The 26,905-nt window shown below is 40.0% G+C and overlaps 2 protein-coding genes and 1 non-coding gene across 4 annotated transcripts; all 3 read left to right on the plus strand.

The window, feature by feature from the left end:
- The first annotated feature begins 8,869 nt into the window (after positions 1-8,869).
- Positions 8,870-16,952, plus strand: LOC138881887 (uncharacterized). Its single transcript, XM_070162183.1, has 6 exons — positions 8,870-9,394; positions 9,454-9,910; positions 10,028-10,390; positions 10,879-11,052; positions 11,569-11,747; positions 16,860-16,952. The coding sequence occupies exons 1-6, from the start codon at positions 8,870-8,872 to the stop codon at positions 16,950-16,952; spliced, it is 1,791 nt and encodes a 596-aa protein (XP_070018284.1).
- On the plus strand, positions 16,801-16,907 carry LOC138882427 (small nucleolar RNA R71). Its single transcript, XR_011404031.1, has one exon. It is a non-coding gene; the product is annotated as a small nucleolar RNA R71 (small nucleolar RNA).
- A 5,597-nt stretch (positions 16,953-22,549) lies between the features above and the next one.
- On the plus strand, positions 22,550-26,042 carry LOC104221440 (zinc finger A20 and AN1 domain-containing stress-associated protein 8-like). 2 transcript variants are annotated; one of them, XM_009772511.2, is made up of 2 exons: positions 22,550-22,744; positions 25,194-26,042. In XM_009772511.2, the coding sequence occupies exon 2, from the start codon at positions 25,207-25,209 to the stop codon at positions 25,723-25,725; it is 519 nt and encodes a 172-aa protein (XP_009770813.1). In that variant the 5' UTR covers positions 22,550-22,744; positions 25,194-25,206; the 3' UTR covers positions 25,726-26,042. The 2 variants fall into 2 exon arrangements, with proteins under 2 accessions (XP_009770813.1, XP_070018466.1); XM_070162365.1 differs by having other exon boundaries at positions 22,606-22,744; positions 25,179-26,042.
- The last annotated feature ends 863 nt before the right edge of the window (positions 26,043-26,905 follow it).

Genomic DNA, 26,905 nt, shown 5'->3' on the forward strand with positions numbered 1-26,905 from the left:
TTATTTACGTTCGTAGCCTTTTGTTTTGTTTTGGATGTTTTCAATAAGCCTTTGGTTTTTTTAATGCCACGGTTCTTTCTAAAGGTGGAGTGTTGTGTGAACCGGGTGGCTCTTCCCAATGATGGATGGCGTGACAAACTTCTTAAGGGTTTGAGTCTGTTTCCCTTTTTGTTTTTAGTAGTTTGTAGTTAAGGATACCTCAAGCAAAGCTTCACTTGGGCGTAGCACATTTGCCTTTGATCTCATGATCAAAAACAAGTTGTTGTATTTAGGATGGTAAAAGTCATGACCTTGAGATCTTGTGTTGACCAATAATCATCAAATGGTTTTTCGGGACTATTGTGAGCGCAAATCGTATCTAAGGTTGTTGTGGTCCCCCTACTCTATGTCTTTAGTAATCCCTTAGCTTGTGTGGTGAGTAATTGAATAGCGAGTCCAAGTCCCGAGCCGTTAGTCTAAAACTTGCCCTGAATGTTTGTTGAGGCGAAATCATAAGTGAATTTTGACTTGAGACGTGATTATAGGCTCTCCTTGATCCAAATGATAGTTTGAACAATTCCATAGCCTACCAATGATATGATCCCTAGTTAACCTTTTGAGCCTTAGACCTTTTTCTTTCAAGAACCATGATACAAGCCTATATGCGTTCTAAAAGATATCCTCTCTTGGCACCCGATCTTTCCTTTAGCATATGGCAAAAGTATAATTTTGGGGGGGGGGAGATGAGGATTACAACAAAGTGGTAAAAGGGCACAAAAATGAAGAAAAGAAAAGGCAATGAAAAAGAAAGAAAAGGAAAAAGACAAAAAAAAAGAATGTTCAAAGTGAAAAAGAATAAAAAGGGATTCAAGAAAAAGCAAAAAATGAAAGGTGTGGAAAGTTTAGAAAGGAGAAAAAGGTTTGAAATGCATAAGATAGAGTGACAGTATGTCTCTCTAACCCCTTAAAAAGAAGTGAAATGACTTAAAGAGTCAAGAGAATGTGTGCCAAATGAATCAAAAGAAGTGTTTACGGGAAGATGGAACCTACTTAGACCAAAACATGTCCTACCCTGAAACCAAAGCCTTCACAATATCTCCAAAAAATCCCTATATGATCTTGAGTTGAATGAAGCTTACATTAGTGGATACTCACATAAGAGGCAAGCATATGGTACTTAGAGCCGGACTTGTGACTTTTTCTTGAGAAAGATGAGTGAATTTCCATTAGCCTCATTTTGCGTGCCAATATTCTAAAGGTGAGGTTTGCTTAGGGAGAGTTGAGGATGTGTGAGTTTGGGTTCCACAATGACCAAAGTAATTGAGAGAGTTCTTTGATGTGTTGAGTCAACTCTTGAAGCTCTTGTGTCGCACTTGATCCATGGTTTTTCAAAGGTTAAATGTTGCTATTGACTCATTTGTATTGAGGGCAATTGTTAATCTCAATTGATACTAGTAAGGTTGCTTTAGGATAGCTGAAATTTTTTTGGATTTTCCCTTAAGGGGTGGGTCTTATTTTGTTTGCTTGAGGACAAGCAAAAGCTTAAGTTTGGGGGAGTTGATAACTAGAGATTTTGACGCATTTTATACTCCTTCTTGCTTACGCTTTGATTATAAATTCATACAAAATAGTCCCAAAAGGCTCATAAGTTGTGCTTGATTGCAGGTTTGATCAATAAAGTGACAAAATATCAAAGAGTAGCTCAAAAGGATTGAAACTTGCATAAGTACCAAAGACAAGACAAACTCAGGAAAAACAGGCCTAGTGCAATCGCACTACACTTTGTGCGGTCCACACTAGGGAGGTTCAGAGAGATGGTACTTCAGGCATTAAGGTAGTGCGGCCGTAGAAGGTTTTGTGTGGTCCGCACTGAAGGCAATGCGGCCACACTACCATTCTGTGCGGTCCGCAGAGCCAAGGTTCAGAAAGGGTGAAGTTGGAGCTTTCAAGCCTGGGCGGTCCGCGGTCCAGTTTGTGCGGACCGCACTAGAAGCCTCCGCGGCCGCGGTCCATTCTGTGGAGTCCGCGGAGCCTGAGTTTAGAGAACCAAGTTTTCAATTTCAAGAGCCTAATGCGGCCGCACACCATTTTATGCAGTCCGCACTGACCCCGCAGGGGCATTTTTGTCCAGTTTTTTCATCTTAGTATAAATAGAATATTTTTCCATTTTTAGGGTATCAGACATTTTAGAATAGCTGTTGTTCTTGTGGGAACATATTTTGTAGCCATTTTGGGCATTTTTACTTACTTTTTATCATTGAATCTTTGTATTTAGCTTAGTAATTAATTACTATGTGTTCATCTTCATCTATTTCTCTGTTTTTCTCTTCAAGTATGAGTAGCTAGACCCATTAGCTAGGGTTGTGGCTCAACCCTAGTGTGGGAAATTGATGGGTGTTACAATTTAGGGCTAGATTGACTATGGGTGTTTGCTATTTGGGTCAATTTCATGGTTTAATTACTGAATTAGTGGTTGCAAACACTAGTTGTGCTAAGTTGACTTGGGCTCTTCTTGGAATGGATTCAAGAGAATTGATAGTCCCAATTAAAGGGTTAAACTTCGAGAGAGTAATACCCGACTTGAACCCTAGTTTCTTGAGCAATTATGCATACTCAATTGCTCTTGAGAAAGTCAATTGGGCAAAATTATTCTTTCTACCGAGAGGTGTGAGAGTGGGTAATATTGAGCAACGTTTATAACATATTCCCCAATCATGTCAATCGTGTCTTAGACACAATTACCTGTCAATTGGCCACCTAGGCGAAAGTTACTACCCTATTGCCTTTTAGAATGTTTGAACAACTTGTAGCATTTTACTCTTAGCTTAATCTAGTTGCAATTATAATTTGTAGTTTGATAATAGTAGAATTATAAAAGAAAATCCAAAAATGAATAGAAGTGCAATTTGGAACCAATACGCAATCCCAACCTAAATAGATACTCAATTCCAATTCTAGCTCTCTGTGGAAATCGATCCCGACCCAAAATCGGGTAAAAGCTATTGCGACCCTCTCTCGCTACTTATTAGTGGTGCGGAGTAGGCAGCGATCAGTGGTCGAAGCAGCTTTTACCCAAGAAGGTCGGGATTGATTTCCACAGGGAGCTAGAAATAGGAATTGAGTTTCTATCTAAATTGGAGATGCCTAATTGCTCTTAATTGCACTTCTAATCATAGTTGGTTTTGATATTACTTCTAAATTTTTACTAATAAGATGCTAAATTAAGCTAAGAGTAAGATACTTGAAGGGTTGTCTAAATAGTTAAAAGGCACTATGGAAGTGACTTTCTCCTAGATGGATACTTGACGGGTTCTCGAGTCTAAGGATAGGTTGTCATGTTGGGAATTACGATATAACCATTGCATGATACTTCTCACTCTATACCTCTCGGTGGTTTGAGTGATTTTGCCCTAATTGACTTTCTCAAGACCAATTGGGTATGATAATTTGTGCAAGCAATTTAGGTTCAAGTCGGATATTACTATATCTAGGTTTAACCTTTTAATTGGGGCTCTCAATCTCTTGAATACGCCCTAATTCCTTGTTGGGCTAATTTTCCTAGACTCAAGTTCTCTTTCTCAAGAAGAACCCAAGTCAAATAGGCACAAATTAGTGTTTTGCAACCACTAATTCAACATTAAAACCATAAATTAGTCCAAATATCAAACACCCATATCCATTCAAGCCTTAAAACACAAGACCCATCAAATACCAACACTAGGGTTGAGCCACAACCCTAGCTAATGGGTCTAGCTACTCATGATAATAGAAGAAAACAATGAAATAGATGAAGAAAAACACATAATATTTAATTACAAGCTAAAACTTGAAGATTCAATGATGAAACTATTATAAAATTACTCAAAATGGATAAGGAACACTGTTCACGAGCGCAGCTGCTAGTTAGAATACAACTAATCACCTAAAAATGGAAAAAGAAACTATTTATACTAGGCCAAATTTTCTGGACAAAAATACCCCTGCTGGGGTAGTGCGGACCGCACAAAATCGAGTGCGGCCGCAACGAGGCTTCTTAGTTTAAAAGTCTGCTCTCTGAACTTGGCCACCGCGGGCCGCACAAAATGCACCGCGGCTGCGGTGGCTTCTTTTGTGGTCAGCATAAAAAAGACCGCGGACCGCTTTGGCAATTAGCTCCAAATCTTCAACTCTCTGAACTCTTCCTTTGTGGACCGCACAATATCAAGTGCGACCGCGGTGAGTCCATTGTGGTCCACATGAAATGCTTTGCGGTCACATTGCTTGAATGTCTGAAATGAGCACCTTTCTGAACTTTCTCATTGCGGACCGCACAGAATGGAGTGCGGTCGCAGTGGACCTGTTGCATTGTGCTTGGACTTGTTCTTGGTACTTAAGCATGTTTTACTCCTTTTTGAGCTGGTTTTGACGAATTGTCACCTTGTTGACCAAACACTGTAAACAAGTACATCATGTAAGCCTTTGGGACTATTTTGTACACATTTTTAATCAAAACTCAAGTAAGAAGGAGTGTAAAATGCCTCATAATCCCTCGTTATCACTGTCCTCACTCCCCCGAAGTGCCCACCACATGGTGATGCATGACAAGCTTGCAAAATAGAAGACTGGTCTATCTTAGGAATACATCTACGGATCATGTTATCAACACAAATCCTGAACAGATAAGGCTCATCCCAATAATGCATACGACAATCATGAAAGAACTTTTTCTTTCTCAACCACACCGTCTCACTTTCTCAACCACATCTTCCCTGTTGGTGTTTTCTTGTGTACCGTCACCTCAGTTAAACCTGCTGAATCATCTATCTCAATGGGTACTGGCACCAGTGTCTCAGTCGGCCTGCTTTCGCGAACAATTTCTTGCTTCAAATCTAAGTCCCTACCATTTCGGAGACTCACTTCTATCAGCTGCTTCGGGCCTTGCTCTTTTGGATTGATTTGGGTGTCTGTAGGTTACGTCCCACGAGGATGATTATTTAGGGTCATGGAAATCTGTCCTAATTAGATCTCAATATTTTTAATCAATGACTCATGTGAGTCTACTCTGTCAGCTAGCTTTCCAGTGGACCCAATCACTTGTTGCATCATACCCTTGAGTTTAGAAAACCCATCTTTATGTCTCACAATCTATTATTGTGGAGGTTGTTGATAAGCTTGCTGCTGATTTTGCTGGATGTACCCTTGTTGCCTTTGGTAAGGCACCATTTGCCGCTGTGGTCGCATAATACCATGATTATTGTTGTTATTGTACTGTTGTTGAGCTGGTATATATTATTGATTTTGCTGACCCCAATTCTGACCACCTGGTCTCGGTCCCCCGTAGTTAGCACATAATTCATGTTCTCCTGATATTGTTGATTATCACTTTCATCACTCCATGAGCAGACATATGGCTGATTAATGCATGATGTGCATAGACCCTCATTAGTTGCATCAACTATGTGTACCTTCTGCTTCTGGCCTAATTCTTCCATCTTTTTGGTGAGGATGCTCATTTGTGTCATCAAAGTAGCCATATTTTCAGCTATGGAATTAGCTGGGTCTAGAGCCACTGAGTGAACCACTGGAGTGATTGGAGCGTTCCTTGTTGTCCATTCTGAGTTTTGTGCCATCTTGTCAAGCAAGATCTTTCTCTCTCTGAATGTATTGCTAAAAAATGCTCCACCTATTGAAGCATCAACATTATATTTCAAAGTATCTACTAAACCCATGTAAAATCTCTGCCTCAACATCTGCTCCGGAATACCATTGTGACGACCCGACCCGTCGTCTCATGAGTTACCGCCCCGTTTTCCCCATTTTTATGCTTCTTCATGTTTCGTTATTGGTATTCGGTGTTAGAGTTAAATCAGATTGGCTTTGATAGGAAATGAGACACTTAGTCTCTTTAAGGAAGGCTTGTTTTGGAAAAAGTCAATCGGATGTTGACTATTGAGTTAGAGGGCTCGGATTTGATTTTCGGTGATTCGGTTAGCTTTGGGGGATGATATGTGGCTTAGGAGTGTGATCAGAATTTATTTTGGAGGTCCGGAGTAGAATTAGGCTTGAATTGGCAAAGTTAGTATTTTGGCGAATTCCGGTTGGCAGGTGAGATTTTGATACAGGGGTTGGAATGGAATTCCGAGAGTTGCAGTAGCTTTGTTAGGTGATTTTGGATGTGTGTGCAAAATTTCAGATCATTCGGAAATGTTTTGGTCGGTTTTTTGATCAAATGCGTATTTCAGAAGTTTTTAAGAAATTAGGCTTGAATTCGATGAGTTTTGGGTAATTTAATGTTGTTTGAGGTGTTTTGATGATTGGAAGAGGTTTGAATAATGTTATGAATTATGTTGGCATGTTTGGTCGGGGTCTCATGAGGCTCGAATAAGTTTTGGAAGAGTTTTGGAAGATTTTTGCCGTTTGAGCATAAGCCTGTAATGATTCAAAGGTCCATTTTTAGTTCTAGAGATCCAAATTTTATTTTAAGATTTCCAGAATTTAAATAATGAATTATAGGAGTGATCTGGAAAGTTTGGTCTAATTTCATCAAGTCGCGATTGAGTTTTTGACACGAAACATAAGTTAATTATTTAACGAGCGAAATGGATATCGCACTGAGCAAAAGAGCTCCGAATTGAGTTTCGACTGAAGGACTATGTTTGTATCATTATTTGTGACTTATAGGAACAAGAATCATCGAATTCCGAGTTCGTATGATGGAGTTAGAGCCATTTTAGTAAAAAGAAAAGTGCTGCAATTTCTTTGGCTGCTGCTGTATTTTTTTTAGCAGCGTGAACAGTAACTGCGCGGGTGAAAAGTAACTGCACGCGTGAACAGTAACCGCACGCGTGAACAGTACTTCCAAAAAATTCTGGGCAGTGCGTTTATAAAATACTTCATCCGCGATTTTGGGTCGTTTTTCCTCCATGGTTGATCATTTTGAGAGCTTCTTGGTGGAGATTAAAGAGAGATTCAAGGGGGAATGACTTGAGGTAAGTTTCTTGGACTTAGAACTCGTTTTTATTGTGAATTCCACCTAGAGATTCATGAAATATAAGCCTACAAATCAAGAACTAGGGCTTCAATTTTGAAACCAAACAATTAGGATTTGATGGGTCATTTGAACTCGGATTTGGGAGTTCTTGGTATGTATAGACTCATGGCGAGACAAGGAATCCGGTGATATTAATTTTATGATTTTTCGAGACGTGGGCCCGGGGCTCGGGTTTTGTCAAATTCGTGAATTTTGATATTTTTCGATTGCTTTCGATTGGGTATTGTCTCTTTAGCATAATGCGACATATTCGTTGTGATTTTGGGCAGATTCGTCGCACGAGGAGGGTAATTTGAGAGGCAAGGGCATAGCGAGCTAGACTTTGACCGTCTTGAGGTGAGTAATTGATGTAAATGATGTCCTGAGGGTTTGAAACCCCGGAATTTCACATCGTAACGCTATATTGAGGTGACTTGCACGCCGGATAACGGGCGTGGGGTAGAGCACCATTGGGGATTGTGACTTGGTCCGTCCCGAGAGATGTTTTTACCGTGTTTTCTACTTGAACTAAATTGAGAATCATCCTTACTTGGATTTAATTGTTACATTTGGGCTTCTTGCCAATTATTTGAATCCTTCAGGGATTGATATCACTGCTTTCGCATATTTTGCATATCATTTGACCTCAGTCCAAGGTTTTAAATATTGTTTTGCAAACTCAGTCATCTTTCTAAGATTTAAAAACTTAAATGATATTTCTAAATGATATTTCGGGCTGAGACTACTGTTTTACAAATGCCCAAGGGGCTTATGATGGTTTCTGGACTGAGCATGGATCGGGCTGCGCGCCGCAGCAGTATAACATTGATATTGAGGCCGAGATCCTGGTTGAGTACATTGATATTGAGGCCGAGAGCCTGGTTGATTATACTGATATTGATATGAGGTTGAGGGCCTAGATTTGATGCCACGAGATGGCTTGATATTGCGCTTGGGTTGTAGGAGCCCCTCCGGAGTCTGCACACACCCCCAGTGAGCGTCGTCGATGATAAATAAATGGATGGCTCGGGCTGTACGCCGCAGTGGGTACTAGAGTGTACCATCATATGCATTGCATTGCACTCATGCATTTGTTTTTGTCGATTATACCTGTCTCAGTATTTGGTACTCTGATTTAATTGACTTGTTGCTTCACTATTTGTTGTTCTAAACTGCCAGTTATAGTTTACTTTGTATTTTTCCATGATTTCTTATTCTCGGCCTTTATTTATGTTTATTACTCACTGGGTCGGAGTACTCACATTACTCTCTGCACCTTGCGTGCAGATCCAGGTACACCACAAGCTGAGTGAGGATTTGTTTAGCTGAACAGCAGTATCCGGGAGTATTGAGGTAGCTACATGGCATTCACAGCCTTGATCTCTCCCCTCTATCTCTATCTTTTATTCCGCATTTTTCCCAGACAAACTTGTAAAAGGTGAATATTCTGTATTAGAGGCTCATATTCGTGACACCGGATTCTATTGGGCTATGATGTGGTATTTTAATTGAACTTCCGTAGATTTTATTATTAATTATACACTTGAATGTAATAACTTAGTAAATTCTCTGTGATATTTATCTATAATCTGAATAAGAATTTGGGTTAATGTTGTTGAATGGTCGGGCTTGCCTAGCAGTGTGTCGGGCGCCATCATGACCGGGGTTGGGGTCGTGACAGGTTGGTATCAGAGCCTAGGTTAATTGGTCTCGCGAGTTATGAGCTGGTTTAGTAGAGTCTCGCGGATTGGTGCAGAGACGTCTGTATTTATCCTCGAGAGGCTGCAGAACCTTTAGGAAAACTTCATATTCTTGAAATTCTTGTCGTGCGACTTTGTTGATCCGAACACTAAAAATTTCTATCATTCTATTCTCTCGCAGATGGCGAGGACTCGTGCTACTGGACGAGGCGAACGACCACCAGTTCCACCCACTGATGCCACCAGAGGCTGTGGACGCGGTCGTGGGCGTGGCAGAGGTAGAGTAGCGCGGGCAGCACCTGTTAATCCACCAACTGCCCTAGTTCCAGATCAGGCTCCAGCAGTTGTACCAGTTCAAGCACCAGCTATGCCTATTGTGATTCAGGGTCTTCAGGAGCCCTTGGCTCAGATTTTGACAGTTTGCACTGGCCTAGATCAGGCGGTCTCATCCACTACAACCGCAACTACTTCACAGGCCAGGGAAGGCACCCAGACTCCTATTAATCGCATAGCTGAGCAGGTTGTGCAGGGATTGCAGACACTGGAAGTTGTTCCAGCTCAGCCGGTTGCACCAGTTCAAAACCTTGTGGTCCCAGCTATGCCAGACGATGAGCAGCGTCGTCTCGAGAGATTTGGTAGGCTCCAGCCTCCGACATTCAGTGGTGCAGAGGGCGAGGATGCCAGGGTTTTCTCGACAAGTGTCAGCGTATGCTTCACACCGCAGGGATTTTGGAGTCGAGTGGTGTATCTTTTACTACATTTCAGTTCCAGGGAGCTGCATTTACCTGGTGGGAATATTTTGAGAGGCGTAGACATGTTGGTGCAGCGCCCCTTACTTGGCAGCAGTTCTCCACTCTATTTCTGGAGAAGTATGTACCTCAGTCCCGCAGAGAGGAGCTGCGTAGGCAGTTTGAGTGGTTGACTCAGGGAGATATGTCCGTGACCCGGTACGAGATGAGATTTTCACAGTTGGCTCGTCATGCTACTTGGATGATTCCGACGGATCGTGAGAGGATCCGAAGATTCGTGGATGGTCTTAACCACTCTCTCCATATTTTGATGACTAGAGCGAGAGTATTGGGTGTTTCGTTCGAGGGTGTGGTTGACATTGCTCGTGATATTGAGATAGTTCGCCGCAAAGAGAGAGAGGAGAGGGAGGCCAAGAGGCCCAGAGGTTCAAGCAATTTCAGTGGTGCTCCGTTTAGGGGCCAGTTCCAGCGTGGTAGAGGTCGTTCCTTCAGACCTCCCCAGCCGGCCCGTCCAGAGTATAGTAGGACATCTTCAGACCGTGGTCATCAGGGATTTCAGTAGGGCCAGTCTTTACTTAATGCTCTCCCAGCTCAGAGCTCATCCTATGCCCCTTCAGTTCAGGGTTCATCTGCGCCAAGTGCATCGGCTGGTCATTCAGGTGCGAAAGGTTCCCTCCAGTTCGCTTCTCCAGTACCTGGTAGTTGCTACGAGTGCGGAGAGTTTGGTCATATAAAGAGGCAGTGTCCTCGACTTCGTGGTGGTCAGTTTCAGCAGAGGGGCCAACCTTCATCTTCTGCTCCAGTTTCTTCAGCACCCGCCCAGTTAGCTAGGGGTGGAGGTCAGGCATCCAGGGGTCGCCCCATAGGGGGAGGTCGATCAGGCAGTGGCCAAGCTCATTTCTATGCTATTCCAGGCAGGACAGATGCTATTGCTTCACATGCTGTCATTACAGGTAATTTTCCAGTCTGCCACAGAGATGCCTCTGTATTATTCGATCCCGGATCCACCTATTCTTATGTGTCCTCATATTTTGCTCATCATTTGGGTACGACCCGAGTGTATCTTGTTTTACCTGTGCACGTATCTACCCCGGTAGGCGATACTATTATTGTAGACCATGTGTATCGGTCTTGTATTGTGACTATTAGGGGTCTGGAGACCCGAGTTGATTTATTGTTGTTGAGCATGGTAGATTTTGATGTTATTCTGGGCATGGATTGGCTATCTCCGTGTCATGCTATTCTAGACTGTCATGCTAAGACAGTTACTTTGGCTATTCTGGGTGTTCCGAGGATCGAGTGGCATGGTATGACTAATTATGTTCCTAGCAGAGTAATTTCCTTCTTGAAAGCCTAGCGTATGGTTGGTAAGGGTTGTCTATCATATCTACCTTTTGTGCGAGATTTGGAGCTGAGACTCCTAGTATTGATTCTGTCCCAGTTGTGAGGGATTTTCCTGAAGTATTTCCTGCAGACCTGCCGGGCATGCCGCCGGACAAGGATATCGATTTTGGCATTGACTTGGTGCTGGGAACCCAGCCCATTTCTATTCCTCCATATCGTATGGCACCAGCAGAGTTGAAAGAATTTAAGGAACATCTTCAGGAGCTCCTAGGCAAGGGGTTCATTCGGCCTAGTGTGTCACCGTGGGGTGCGCCAGTTTTGTTTGTGAAGAAGAAAAATGGCACAATGAGAATGTGCATTGACTACAGGCAGTTAAATAAGGTAACAGTGAAGAACAAATATCCTTTACCTCATATTGATGACTTGTTTGATCAGCTTCAGGGAGTGAGGGTGTTTTCAAAAATTGATCTCCATTCAGGCTATCACCAGTTAAAAATCAGGGACTCGGATATTCTTAAGACAGCTTTCAGGACTAGATATGGTCACTATGAGTTTCTAGTCATGTCTTTCGGGCTGACCAATGCCCCAGCAACGTTCATGCATTTGATGAACAGTGTATTTCGGCCTTATCTGGATTCTTTTGTTATTGTATTTATTGATGACATTCTGGTGTACTCGCGTAGCCAGGAGGAGCACGCCAAGCATTTGCGTGTAGTGTTGCAGAGATTGAAGGAGGAGAAGCTTTATGCAAAATTCTCTAAGTGTGAATTTTGGCTAAGTTCTGTAGCATTCTTGGGACATATAGTGTCCAGCGATGGTATTCAGGTTGATCCAAAGAAGATAGAAGCAGTGCAGAGTTGGTCTCGACCGTCCTCAGCCATAGAGATCCGTAGTTTTCTCGGATTAGTAGGCTATTATCGTCGGTTTGTTCAGGGGTTTTCATCCATTGCGTCGCCCTTGACCAAGGTGACTCAGAAAGGTGCTCCATTTGTATGGTCAAACGAGTGTGAGGAGAGCTTTCAGAAGCTCAAGACAGTTTTGACCACAACTCCAATATTGGTTTTACCATCAGCTATAGGTTCATATATTGTATATTGCGATGCTTCGAGAGTTGGGATTGGCTGTGTGTTGATGCAGGAGGGTAGAGTTATTTCTTATGTTTCTCGTCAGTTAAAGACCCATGAGAAGAACTACCATGTTCATGACCTAGAGTTGGCTGCTATAGTTCATGTCTTGAAGATTTGGAGGCAATATTTATATGGCATATCTTGCAAGGTATTCACTGATCATCGCAGTCTTCAGCATTTGTTTAAGCAAAAAGACCTTAATTTGAGGCAGCGGAGGTGGCTTGAGTTGCTAAAAGATTATGACATCACTATTTTGTATCATCCGGGAAAGGCCAATGTAGTGGCAAATGCCTTGAGCCGAAAGGCAGTCAGTATGGGGAGTTTGGCGTACATTCCAGTTGGGGAGAGGCCCTTTGCAGTTGATGTTTAAACCTTGGCTAATCGGTTTGTGAGACTGGACATTTCTGAGCCCAGCCGGGTGTTGGCTTGTGTGGTTTCTCGGTCTTCCTTATATGATCGCATTAGAGAACGCCAGTATGATGATCCGCATTTGCTTGTCCTTAAGGACAGAGTTCAGCATGATGATGCCAGGGATGTGACTATAGATGATGATGGCGTATTGAGGATGCAGGGCCGTATATGTGTGCCCAATGTAGATGGGCTTAGAGAGTTAATTCTGGAGGAGGCCCACAGCTTGCGGTATTCTATTCATCCGGGTGCTGTGAAGATGTATCAGGACTTGAGACAGAACTATTGGTGGAGAAGAATGAAGAAAGATATTGTAGGTTATGTAGCTCGGTGTCTCAACTGTCAGCAGGTGAAATATGAGCATCAGAGACCGGGTGGTTTGCTTCAGCGGATGATTATCCCAGAATGGAAGTGGGAGAGAGTTACCATGGATTTTGTGAGTGGTCTTCCTCGGACTTTGAAGAAATTTGATTCTATTTGGGTGATTGTGGATCAGCTAACCAAGTCCGCGCACTTCATTCCGGTGTGTACTACTTATTCTTCGAGCGGTTGGCAAGGATATTTATCTGAGAGATTGTGCGATTGCACGGTGTTCCAGTTTCCATTATCTCAGATAGAGGTACTCAATTTACTTCCCAGTTTTGGAGGACTTTTCAGCGAGAGTTGGGTACCCAGGTGGAGTTGAGCACAACATTTCATCCTCAGACGAATGGACAGTCCGAGCGTACTATTAAGATATTGGAGGATATGTTGCGTGCCTGTATGATTGATTTCGGAGGTTCTTGGGATGAGTTTCTGCCGCTTGCAGAGTTTGCCTACAACAACAGCTATCAGTCCAGCATTCAGATGGCACCGTATGAGTCTTTGTATGGGAGGTGGTGTAGATCTCCAATTGGTTGGTTCGAGCCCGGCGAGGCTAGGCTATTGGGGACAGATTTGGTTCATGATGCCTTAGAGAAGGTGAAAGTGATTCAGGAGAGGCTTCGTACAGCGTAGTCGCGTCAGAAGAGTTATGCGGACCGGAAAGTTCGAGATGTGTCCTACATGGTTGGTGAGAAGGTCTTGCTGAAGGTTTCGCCCATGAAGGGTGTTATGAGATTTGGAAAGAAAGGAAAGTTGAGTCCACGATTCATTGGTCCTTTTGAGGTACTTAGGAGGATTGGGGAGGTGGTCTATATGCTTGCTTTGCCACCAAGCTTGTCGAGTGTGCATCCGGTATTTCATGTTTCTATGCTCCGGAAGTATGTTGGGGACCCGTCCCATGTTTTGGATTTCAGTACGGTTCAGTTGGATGGTGATTTGACCTTTGATGTGGAGCCAGTGGCTATTTTGGGTCGTCAGGTTCGGAAATTGAGGTCAAAAGATATATCTTCTGTAAAAGTGTAGTGGAGAGGTCGGCCCGTGGAGGAAGCTACCTGGGAGACCGAGTGGGAGATGCGGAGCAGATATTCTCACCTGTTTGAGGCTTCAGGTATGTTTCTTGACTCGCTCGAGGACGAGCGTTTGTTTAAATTGGGGAGGATGTGATGACCCGGCCCGTCGTCTCATGAGTTACCGCCCTGTTTCCCCCATTTTTATGCTTCTTCATGTTTCGTTATCGGTATTCGGTGTTAGAGTTAAATCAGATTGGCTTTGATAGGAAATGAGACACTTAGTCTCTTTAAGGAAGGCTTGCTTTGGAAAAAGTCAACCGGATGTTGACTACTGAGTTAGAGGGCTCGGATGTGATTTTCGGTGATTCGGTTAGCTTCGGGGGATGATATGTGGCTTAGGAATGTGATCGGAATTTATTTTGGAGGTCCGGAGTAGAATTAGGCTTGAATTGGCGAAGTTAGTATTTTGGCGAATTCCGGTTGGCAGGTGAAATTTTGATACGGGGTCGGAATGGAATTCTGAGAGTTGCAGTAGTTTCGTTAGGTGATTTTGGATGTGTGTGCAAAATTTCAGATCATTCAGAGGTGTTTTGGTCGGGTTTTTGATCAAATGCGTATTTCGGAAGTTTTTAAGAAATTAGGCTTGAATTCGATGCGTTTTGGGTAATTTAATGTTGTTTTAGGTGTTTTGATGATTGGAAGAGGTTTGAATAATGTTATGAATTATGTTTGCATGTTTGGTCGGGGTCCCATGAGGCTCGGATAAGTTTTGGAAGAGTTTTTGGAAGATTTTTGTCGTTTGAGCATAAGCATGTAATGATCCAAAGGTCCATTTTTAGTTCTAGAGATCGAAATTTTATTTCGAGATTTCCAGAATTTAAATAATGAATTATAGGAGTGATCTGGAAAGTTTGGTCTAATTTCATCAAGTCGCGATTGGGTTTTTGACACGAAACATGAGTTAATTGTTTAACGAGCGAAATGGATATCGTACTAAGCAAACGAGCTCCGAATTGAGTTTCGATTGAAGGACTATTTTCGTATCATTATTTTTGACTTATAGGAACAAGAATCATCGAATTCCGAGTTGCGTATGATGGAGTTAGAGCCATTTTAGTAAAAAGAAAAGTGCTGCAATTTCTTTGGCTACTGCTGTATTTTTTTAGTAGCGTGAATAGTAACCACGCGTGAACAGTAACCACGCGGGTGAACAGCGACCACGCACGTGAATAGTAACCGCACGCGTGAATAGTACTTCCAAAAAATTCTGGACAGTGAGTTTATAAAACACTTCATCCGCGATTTTGGGTCATTTTTCCTCCATGGTTGATCATTTTGAGAGCTTCTTGGTGGAGATTAAAGAGGGATTCAAAGGGGAGTGACTTGAGGTAAATTTCTTGGACTAAGAACTCATTTTTATTGTGAATTCCACCTAGAGATTCATGAAATATAAGCCTACAAATCAAGAACTAGGGCTTGAATTTTGAAACCAAACAATTAGGATTTGATGGGTCATTTGAACTCGGATTTGGGAGTTCTTGGTATGTATAGACTCGTGGAGAGACAAGGAATCCGGTGATGTTAATTTTCTGATTTTTCGAGACGTGGGCTCGGGGCTCGGGTTTTGTCAAATTCGTGAATTTTGATATTTTTCGATTGCTTTCGATTGGGTATTGTCTCTTTAGCATAATACGACATATTCGTTGTGATTTTGGGCAGATTCGTCGCACGAGGAGGGTAATTTGAGAGGCAAGGGCATAGCGAGCTAGACTTTGACCGTCTTGAGGTGAGTAATTGATGTAAATGATGTCCTGAGGGTTTGAAACCCCGGAATTTCACATCGTAACGCTATATTGAGGTGACTTGCACGCCGGATAACGAGCGTGGGGTAGAGCACCATTGGGGATTGTGACTTGGTCTATCCCGAGAGATGTTTGTACCGTGTTTTCTACTTGAACTAAATTGAGAATCATCCTTACTTAGATTTAATTGTTACATTTGGGCTTCTTGCCAATTATTTGAATCCTTCAGGGATTGATATCACTGCTTTCGCATATTTTGCATATCATTTGACCTCAGTCCAAGGTTTTAAATACTGTTTTGCAAACTCAGCCATCTTTCTAAGATTTGAAAACTTAAATGATATTTCTAAATGATATTTCGGGCTGAGAACTACTGTTTTACAAATGCCCAAGGGGATTATGATAGTTTCTGGACTGAGCATGGATCGGGCTGCGCGCCGCAGCAGTATTACATTGATATTGAGGCCGAGAGCCTGGTTGATTATACCGAGATTGATATGAGGCCAAGAGCCTGGTTGATTATACTGAGATTGATATGAGGCCGAGGGCCTAGATTTGATGCCACGAGATGGCTTGATATTGCGCTTGGGCTGTAGGAGCCCCTCCGGAGTCTGCACACACCCCTAGTGAGCGCCGTCGACGATAAATAAATGGATGGCTCGGGCTGCACGCCGCACTGGGTACTAGAGTGTACCATCATATGCATTGCATTGCACTCATACATTTGTTTTTATCGATTATACCTGTCTCAGTATTTGGTACTCTGATTTAATTGACTTGTTGCTTCACTATTTGTTGTTCTAAACTGCCAGTTATAGTTTACTTTGTATTTTTCCATTTTCTTATTCTCAACCTTTATTTATGTTTATTACTCACTGGGTCGGAGTAATCACATCACTCCCTGCACCTTGCGTGCAGATCCAAGTACACCACAGGCTGAGTGAGGATTTGTTTAGCTGAACAGCAGTATCCGGGAGTATTGAGGTAGCTGCATGGCATTCGCAGCCTTGATCTATCCCCTCTATCTCTATCTTTTATTCCGCATTTTTCCTAGACAGACTTGTAATAGGTGGATATTCTGTATTAGAGGCTCATATTCGTGACACCGGATTCTATTGGGCTATGGTGTGGTATTTTAATTGAACTTCCGTAGATTTTATTATTAATTATACACTTGAATGTAATAACTTAGTAAATTCTCGGTGATATTTATCTATAATCTGAATAAGAATTTGGGTTAATGTTGTTGAATGGTCGGGCTTTCCTAGTAGTATGTTGGGCGCCATCATGACCGGGGTTAGGGTCGTGACAACCATGATGTGGACATGTAACTAGGAGACCCTTGAATCTCTCCCACGTTTCATGCAGCATCTCAGTGGGTCTTTATTTGAAGCTCAATATCTCATCAATTTGTTGAGCAGTCTTGTTGGGTGGATGAAATTTGCTCAAAATATTGCTTGACTAATTCCTCCCAAGTAGTGATGGAGTTGATAGGGAGTGAATTAAGTCAAGTTTGGGCTGCTCCTGTCACTGAGAATGGAAACAACTACAAACGTATTGCTTCCGGTGTCACACTGTGTTGTCTATGCATGGCACAGATTGAGAGAAAGTTCTTTAGATGCTGTTGAGGGTCTTCAACGTATGACCTAGAGAATAGTCCCTTGTTCTGCAACAGATGTAGCATGTTGTTTGTGATCTGAAATGAGTCTACTTGTATCCGAGGGACTACAATAGCAGTTGCTAAGTTGTCAATTGTGGGTTGTGCCCAGTCATATAGTGTTGCTTCTGGCACAAGAGGTGCCACACCCCAATTGATTGGGTCATTTGCGTTGTTTCTATTGTTTGGGTCATTCACGTTGTCCCTGTTTCCCATGTCCGGTTCAATTCTTTCGGTTGAGTTTTGTTGTTGTTTGTCTTTCCTGTTTACATGGTTCAATTCCTTGAACACCTTCTCAGGATCTGATAATGCTTTGAACAATTCTCCAATTCTTGAGGAGTTTCTAGGCATGCACCTGTGACAACCACGACTACAAACGTTAGAATTTCAATGATCGGTTTAAATTGAAGAAAATTGACTACACTAAAAATTTCTGCACTTATTTTTAACTGCAATCAATAACACCGTTAATTTTCCGGCAACGACGCCAAAATTTGATCACGCCCAACTATGCCTTATAAAAAGGACAAAGCGGTCATTGCAAATATATTCCGGTTAACAAGTCCGGAGTTGAATCTCATAGGGAATTAACCTATCAATCACAACTATTGAACTCACAGAAATTCACGTATTCAATCTTCAGAAATATTTGATTAACAATTTGGGTGTTTATTAACTAAATATTATGTAATAAAAATGTAGTAAATTAAGACTAGCTATAGACTGATTGTAAGCAAGAATGAGAATGGTCTAAGGTTATGATTTCCCCTCTTGTCGGAATCCTTTCTGCTATGTTTGCTATAAATTTGCCTAAGTCTTCTATATCGATCATGAGCACTCTGATTGTCGTAACTCTCTCCCAAGTAATTACAACAATATACTAGATATATTCTCCCGAATTACGCTAGCTGGCTGTATTTACAGCTCACTTAGATCACACCCAAGGTTTCGTTATCCCTAATCCCACCTTTAAACCTTTCGTATTGATCCCTCATATACGTTAGGAGCGGTGTTGTTCAATAACTACCTAAATATACACACTATCCCAAGTAATGCATACTAAATAGGCACAGTCGATTGAGGGACCTTCAATCAACAACAATCACAATATAGTTGAACAAACAGAGAAATTATTAAGGCAAATCTATATTAGCATATCATAAATTCATCCTCCAAGAGGTTCCATCGAAACCCTAGATTAAATGTTTAACTATGCATAATCGTTTTCACAATCACAACAATAGCATTCATCATTAATGATCAAAACAAGAGGAAGAAAGGTAAAACTCTATGCCGAATCTTCCGCCTTGCCTCTTCTTGCCTTCAATAATCCTTCAAAAACCTTGATACCCTCTCTTTGCGCGACCTGGGCTTCTCATATGTTAAGGAGAGTTGCCCCCGAAGTTACGAAATTACCCCTGAAAATAATGTTCCTCGAGGTGACGAGCGCGACCGCGCTTGGGCCGCGTATATCGCGTTCTATCCTGTCTGACGAGCGCGGCTGGAGCGCGCCCGCGCTAATGAAGTTCAGCTATTTTCTATTTTTTTCCTTCTTCTTTTACGCACATTCACCTCCGATTGGCTTTCCTTGCTCCAAATTAGCTCCAAACATTGTTCAATGTCCTCATAATCAAGACTTGCTCCTGCAAAGCACAAAATTCATAATTAGAGCTATTTGTTGTCATTTAATCTTCATATAACAATAAAGCATAGCTAAGTTGGAGCGTAAATGGTCACTAAACTATATGCATATAGCCTATTATCAGAATAAAATATTGATCCCAATTTCCAATTAGTTTTAAAGGCAAAATTTGGCCTACTGGACAAACAGGGACACAATTTAAAAAGTAGCCTCGGTAAAGGCCATATTATGCAAACTTGCTAGAGCATTAGTGATACTAGATAGCAATATTGGTGGAAGGCCCGTTTGGACTTCAAATGGCTCAATTCAATTCGGGGCTTTTGTATCTATACTCGATTTTAGGATCACAATAGAACCTATATTCACTTTGCAAAAAAATTTGCAAGCCTGCCCACTTTACGATCAATTTCAGACTTGTCGGGTCTGAAGTTAAAAAAAATTAGTCTGAAGTGAAAAAATTACACTTCAGATGCACTTAAGGCCAGATAGGTCTGAAGTCCAACCAATGGTTTCATGCACTTAAGGCCAATAAGCTTGAAGTGAAAAATTGCACTTCAAATGGACGTAAGGCCAAAAGGTCTTAAGTGCAACAAACGTTTTCCTATACTTAAGGCCAATATGTCTGAAGTGAAAAATTGCACTTCAGATGGACGTAAGGCCAAAAGGTCTTAAGTGCAACAAACGTTTTCCTACACTTAAGGCCAATAAGTCTGAAGTGAAAAATTGCACTTCAGATGCATTTAAGGCAAATAAGTCTGAAGTGTAACCAATGGTTTCATGCACCTAAGGCCAATAAGTCTGAAGTGAAAAATTGCACTTCAGATGCACTTAAGGCCAAAAGGTCTGAAGTGCAACCAACGTTTTCATGCACTTAAGGCAAATAAGTCTGAAGTATAACCAATGATTTCATGAACTTAAGGCCAATAAGTCTGAAGTGAAAAATTACACTTCAGATGTACTTAAGGCCAAAAGGTCTGAAGTGCAACAGACGTTTTCCTACACTTAAAGCAAATAAGCCTGAAGTAAAAAACTGCACTTCAGATGCACTTAAAGCCAAGTGCAACCAACGTTTTCATGCACTTAAAGCCAAATAGGTCTGAAGTGCAAATTGCCGAGAAACGAAAATTTATTCTTCGAATTTTGACAATTCAATATATGATTTAATAGCTAAATCTACTCCAAATGAGCTCAAATTTGAAATATAACCTCCAAATATCATCAAGAACAAACCTTAATTCATCAATTTGTCAAAACAACAATAAATCTAACGAACTCATTTCACAATTAAGAAAAAGAAGAGCAAGAAACCCTAAGCAATAGTAAAAAATAAAGCGCAACAACAGATCATCACGATAAAATATCATAAACTACCTTAAAATATATTTACAAACAAAATAAAATCACTGTCATCCGAAGAAGAAGAAGGAGGAGGAGGAGGAGGAGAAAAAGGTTGAAGCTGTTTAATAAGTGAGTTCAAGTTAAATGAGAGCGACCAAATATGGCGCTAGTACAATTTTTCCATTCATTCCCCAAATTTTGAGTTTCCTAATTTACAAATTAGACCTCGCTAAAGATTAAAAAGTTTGTAGCGAAAGGGTCTTAGTATGACTAACGAGACATAATTGACTAAAGTAGGTTTTGTAGATTGATGTGATTTTATTAATACCATAATATTGCAATTATTAACATCATTCAAAACTTGATAAAAATGTGAACGAATATGGGAATGCAAAATAATGTATCTATTAAGAGTTGGTCTTAATATATTTTGTTCTAAGCTCTTTGATATGGCAAACCACTCTATTGAATCAAAATGCATTTAATGGACCACCAACCGTTGTTGGGGATGAATATGATCCTTTAATTCTTGACTAGAGGCCTTTAATTCTAGCTTTGGAAAATTAAGATAACATAAAAAAAATCCTACTGTTACGTAATTGGAACAGGGAATCCTAAAACTAAATTATCTAAACAACTATACTTCCTCCGGTCCACTATAAGTGATCAATTTGCTTTTTTATTTTGGTCCAAAATAAGTGTCAATTTATATAATCAAGAAAAAATTCAATTTATTTTTTCAAAATTGTCATTATGCACGTATTCCTAAAAAGTTATTTACTCCTCACATTTGAGAAGAGAGTAAGTGTTACGATAACTATGGCACAACATTTAATGAAGGGTAGTTTAGTCACACAAATTATTTTCGTCTAAAATTTAGTATTTCCTTAATGGATATGTTTAAAGCAAATTGATCACTTATCGTGGACCGGAGGGAGTATTATGCATGAAAGCATGCTCAAATTGAGAACTAACCTTACTAGCTGCATTAAGCTTCTTGATTTTGTCACACTTTAGAATTTGTGACAATTAAAATGGGAATTAAGTAGGCTTGAAATGGCAGTGAAGCTTTCCTTCTTTCAGTTTTCATTTTTGTCTTTTCTTTGACTCTTTAGTTGTTCATGTGCTCCAGCATTTGTACTGGGCTACTGTTTACCCTAAAAAACGTATAATAATTTAATTTGTAAGTAGTTTTAAGGATACACAGATTAGTTCGATACAAACGATAAATTGTGTTAGATTAAATAGGTAAAATAAATTATCAAACCACATAGAAGGGAGGATGATTCTGGACTCGACGACAGCCTTAATGAAATATCCGTCCCCCATTCCGAATTTAGAATGAACAAGAACAAAAACTTTGAGTAGCAGAGAAAATAATAGTTTATTGCCTTGGTATGCGTGTGTTACAGAGTGTTCAATGTATAATCAGACTCCCCTTTTTGTAGTAGGGGAGTTTCACCCTTTTATAAAATGTAAAAAATCTTTTGTATAACTAATCACCGGTTCTTTATCGATGCGTGCCGAGATTTACGCCGTGATATCCGGCCGGTCACGAATATTACGGCCTTCTGTTGGTCGTGCTTGATTTTCTGGTAATGTTCTCCGAAGCCTTTGAAGTTCAAACCGGGCTTGGGGTCATGGCTCCGATATTCCCGAAAGCAGTCATTCTAGCGAGACTCCGGATTAAGGGTTTCTTGCCTCGATTCTAGCTCCTTGCCTTCTCGTTTCTTGCTCCGTTTACTTCATCGAAAATCGAAGCGTACCATGAGCTCGATTTTACCCCTACGTATTGTGCATTATTTTCCTTCCTTAAGCAAAATAACACATTTTCAAATTTAGTATTTGAGCAACAGATATTACCCCATGTCTATATAGTTGAACAAAACAAGAGTTGACTAATTACTTTAAATAAACACGTATATATAATAATATATTTGGACCAACTAATTGAAGTTTTTACGTACACCTTTGCTTCTGGTTTTTGATACACAATGACAGTCACATTCAAAGTTGGCATAATCCGAAATAATAAAAATTTATTTACACTGAGTGTTTACATTAAATTAATAATAACATGACATATGTTTGAGCAAAAATTTCTTACTCAATTATAATTAATGTATTTTTACCTCTTAATTCACTAAATCATACTAATAAGTTAATATGATTTGACAGAAACATCCCATGCGAACAAGTTTTTATAGCATCCCAATTCTGGTAAGAACTCGAACCTTTTTACATCCTCCAAAGTATAAATTTTTCATCTTCCCTTAATGGGAAGTTTTTGAGGAAGAAAATGATAAAAATGCATTTAAATATACTTTTTTTTATTACTATTTTCTGAAATAAGGAGGGCAAAGTAAAAAAATAAAAGTAAAATAAAATTAAAGGAGGAAGACAAATAGGAATCGAACACGACGCAGCAAATCAGCAAAGAACGTTCGTTGGCAGAGAAGCAAAGAAAAAGACTTTCCTTTTCCTTTGAGAAGAGGGCAAAAAAGAAAGAAAACAAAAAGGTCCAAAGCCAAAGGCAAAATAATAAATAAAGAAAACATTTTCCAAATTTCATTCATCACAACAACAACAACAACAACAAAAAATTTCTCTCTTCAGGTCAGTTTCAAAGATCTCATTTTTTTCCTGCTTTTTGATGTTTAATTTATTTTTTCCCCTTTATTTTGATAGATCTATGGATTGTTTCGAGAATTAGGTATTATTTTTTTTTATTGTTGTAATTATGGAATTAATTGTTCTGTGAGTTGATTTGTTTGTTGTTTAGAGATCAGCTTTGCTGGGTTAATTTTATTTTGTGGGGTTTATATCTTTTTGTTTTTGTTGAATCTTTATAGAGAATTATTTGATATTATGGTGGGTAAAATAATTGTCTTTTTGTGGTTTTATGAGAAGGGTATCACATAGACTACTGAAAAATTGAGTCTTTGGAGTTACAATAAGAAAAAATATTGCGTCTTTGGAGCTACAATTACAAAAAAAAAAAAAAAAAAAAAAATTGTCTCTTTGGAGTTACAGTTACAAAAAATTGAGTTTTTGGAGTTGTTTTATTCATAATAATTAGGTATCTTTAAGGATATTGAACTCTTCTGAAACCCCTTTTTGTTTACTTGGGTGTTACCTTGTTTGTTATGTATTTTGGGATGGAAAAAATGGTGCTTTTTGCATTTGTCTTAAATGATGTTGAAGTTTTATGAGTAACCTTTTGATTCCTTCGGTTTTATGTTGCTTGTACATGCCGTGGAGATGGAGATTGCTTGTGGTTGTGTATTGGAAGCTAGAATTTGGCATATTAACTCTGAAAGTAAAGCCAAGTTGTTGTTTTTGGCTTTCTACTTTGATAGGTTTTGCTGTTACAACATATTTTTTGTCAAATTGAACATGTGAGATGAGTCTGAACGTTTTAAAAGACGGTGTTCAAAGAACGTTTGAGTATAAGTGTGATAATGTTGCTTGTTTTGCATTAGCATAGTTGTGAATTTGATCCAGTTTAAGTTTACACCAGAAAGTTTTTGGCTTTTGCGACTTCTGTTGTGCCGATCTTGCACTTTGCTAAATTTTGCTAGTCAGTTTCTTTTGATTTTTACAAGGTTTTCTGTTGGTTGTATCTGATGCACCTGACTGTGTTCTCTTTATCTTGTGTTCTTATGTTGTGCGAAGAAGCGCTCCTTCTGAGGATTAGTTGAATAATCTTGTTTAGACATAGTGTAGTTACCTAATTTTGGTAAGATTTATGCTTGTTTTTGTAGCTGGCAGAGCGGAGGAACTTTTTTCTTCTTCTTTTACATTGTTCTTTTCTCTGAAAAGGAAGGTGCAGGAAGCTTAGTTGTTTAATTGAAGAGGTGAAGTGAGTTTAGATGGGATCGTGCTGCCTAAATGCAGACAACTAAAATCTAGGTTCAGTCTGTCAGTGATGTAACACGTTGATTTAAAGTGTTATGAGACTGTTATAGGGCAGTGTTATCAAAGGTGCGCTTAAGCTTGAGAGTGTTATAGGGCAGTGTTATCAAATGCGTGCTTAAGCCCTGCAGCGAGGCTCAAAACATGTTATAAGGCAGTGTTATCAAGGCTCGCTTAGCGGGCCCTTCAGTGTTGTCATCAAGGCTCTAACACATACTTTTCCTGCCAATGAGCATAATCCTGAAGAAGCGACACTAAACAATTCATATTTTACTTTATCATAAATTTTCTTCAGTTTCTTTGTCAATATATTTGGTATTCATGCTTCTAGATATTAGTCTTGGACTACACATACATATTTGTCATTTTTTTCCATTTACGCTTTTCTTTATTAAAGCCCACGCTTTATTTGCGCTTTGGGCTTAAAACCCCAACAGATCTTAGAGCTTTTTTGCGCTTTTCGCCTTTGATAACACTGTTATAGGGTAGGAAGATACTTAACAAAGTGAAAGCAAGTCCTATGGAACAATTGTGAGACAAGAAATATTATATGGGTGTGAATGTTAGGTCTCCAACGCAGCACATATCTACAAGATGAATGTCATACAAAGTGTGGAAGTTTAGGTGGATCTACAAGCATATAAAATTTGACAAGATCAAGGATGATTAAACGAAAAAGATTATAGATGATCACATCCTATATAGGGTGCAAATAGTGCGTCTACAGGATAAGGTGAGATAAGGTCATCATTCAGCGAGATGGTTTGGTCCTGTCGACTGTCGTAGATCGACCTTTCATATGCACTGCTCTGTAAGTGTGACAATTTGATGAAAATCACTTGGAGAGAAGCTGCCTCAAAAGCTAAGGATAGGGCACAACAGATGCAAAGGCTGATCTATATAAGCAATACCAACTAGTTGGATTAAGACTTAATTATTGTTACACTTAAGTTAGAGTGTTAGATCAAGTGTTCATTAGGTGCTCTTTTACTTCGGTTAGAAACTCATATATCCGTGTTAGGATACATGTGAGATCAAGGAAAATTTGGTTTCAGAAAACCTCGAATTTGTCTTGAAATACAATTGTTTTCCGTTCAGGATTAAGGTGTAGTTTCTTGTTAATGTTTATCTGTAGATGAATCTTTTGCAGGAAAGTTGACGATATGGAGCATGACGAGACAGGATGCCAATCCCATCCAGAAGGCCCTATCTTGTGCATTAACAACTGTGGTTTCTTTGGAAGTGCTGCAAACATGAATATGTGCTCCAAGTGTTACAAGGACACTATTTTGAAACAGGAACAAGCAAAGCTTGCAGCGACATCTATTGAAAACCTTGTAAATGGATCAAATGCTAGTGAGAAGGGGCCAGTTGTTGTTGACTCTGTAGACATGCAACCTGCCGTGCTGGAAACAAAATCTGTTGTCGCTTTGTCATCACCTCCATCTTCAAGTGCCGGTGAAGCTGCTGAATTGAAGACTAAGGTGGGTCCTAGTCGGTGCAGCTCTTGCAAGAAAAAGGTTGGTTTGACTGGATTCAAATGCCGCTGTGGGAACCTTTACTGTGGATCACACCGCTACTCAGACAAACATGACTGCCAGTTTGACTACCGCTCTGCTGGTCGCGATGCTATTGCAAAGGCCAATCCTGTTGTGAAGGCTGAAAAACTTGACAAGATCTAGAATGGGTTGTTGGTCTCAAATTTCGTGCTTTCCTTTTAGTTCAAAAGAGGACTTACTCTGATTGCTCATCACAGGAAATTTGAAAAACATCTCCAGGCGGAAGAACTCCTATTCATTGTCATAGGTAGGATTTGTTTGTTGACTCCAGTTTCAAGTCTTTGTATGTACTGGTTTGGTCAATATGAATTAGGTTTGTTATGTGTCATTCTTGTTCACATGGCTAACATCCATGGAAATTGTAATTTGGCATTGTAAATTATTCGCATGGATCTTCTATCTGGCTTCACTTGTTCCAATGTGTAGTGTGTTATCTCTAACTTACCTTGCTTTCTTGGTGTTCTGCGTCGCTTTTATGCGTTTAATAGACTTGTTTTACTGCTGGATTTACCTATAGTGTTGTTGAAGTATTTGTGTTTATGTGTGGCATTGTTTTGGGCTATAATCATGTTTCGTGAGTGCACATGAGTTTGAATAAGCTTGCTTTTCAGTTAGTTGTTTGTTTAAACTGACGGCTAGTAGCTAATTTCACGGCACGAACCCGTAACCTTGTTGTGTGAGCTGATTTTTTCTTGGATTCTGGCGAGTGACAGTTCAGTAGTCAAACTACTGTGGAGGTGAAAAGCTGAAATAATCAATACTTAGAACTTAAATGAATGGATCAGTTGCACATTTCATGTATCTATGGTTAAGTGATAAAATTGCAACAAGAGACATATTTTGGATCATTGGTTAGGTGTAAATACCGGATTCATGTACAATTTTTCCGTAAAAATAGCACGGGCTAGTCAATTTTCGTACTGGTCATTCAAAAATAATCAGTATTTGCAAAGTCATGGAAAAATAACCACTATTTTGCTGCAACACAGAAAGTTCCAGCATAATATACTGGAGATCGGTGCACCTGTGTATGAACTTCCAACATATTATGCTAGAACTCCAACACGAGGAAATTTCCAGCATAATATACTGAAGATTGGAGCACCTATGTGTGAATTTTCAGCATATTATGTTGGACCGGTAGTTCCAATATAACTATGCTGGAACTCCAGTATAATATTCTGGAGTTCTAGTATATTATGTTAGAGCATTTTCCGGATTTTGAACAATGTTTTCGTTCAGATTCATCTTTACATAAAAAGTGGCTAAATTTCGATTACTTTTGAAACTGTGGCTATTTTTG

The sequence above is a fragment of the Nicotiana sylvestris genome, chromosome 11 (genome assembly GCF_000393655.2).
Source record: "Nicotiana sylvestris chromosome 11, ASM39365v2, whole genome shotgun sequence".
NCBI classification, from domain to species: domain Eukaryota; kingdom Viridiplantae; phylum Streptophyta; class Magnoliopsida; order Solanales; family Solanaceae; genus Nicotiana; species Nicotiana sylvestris.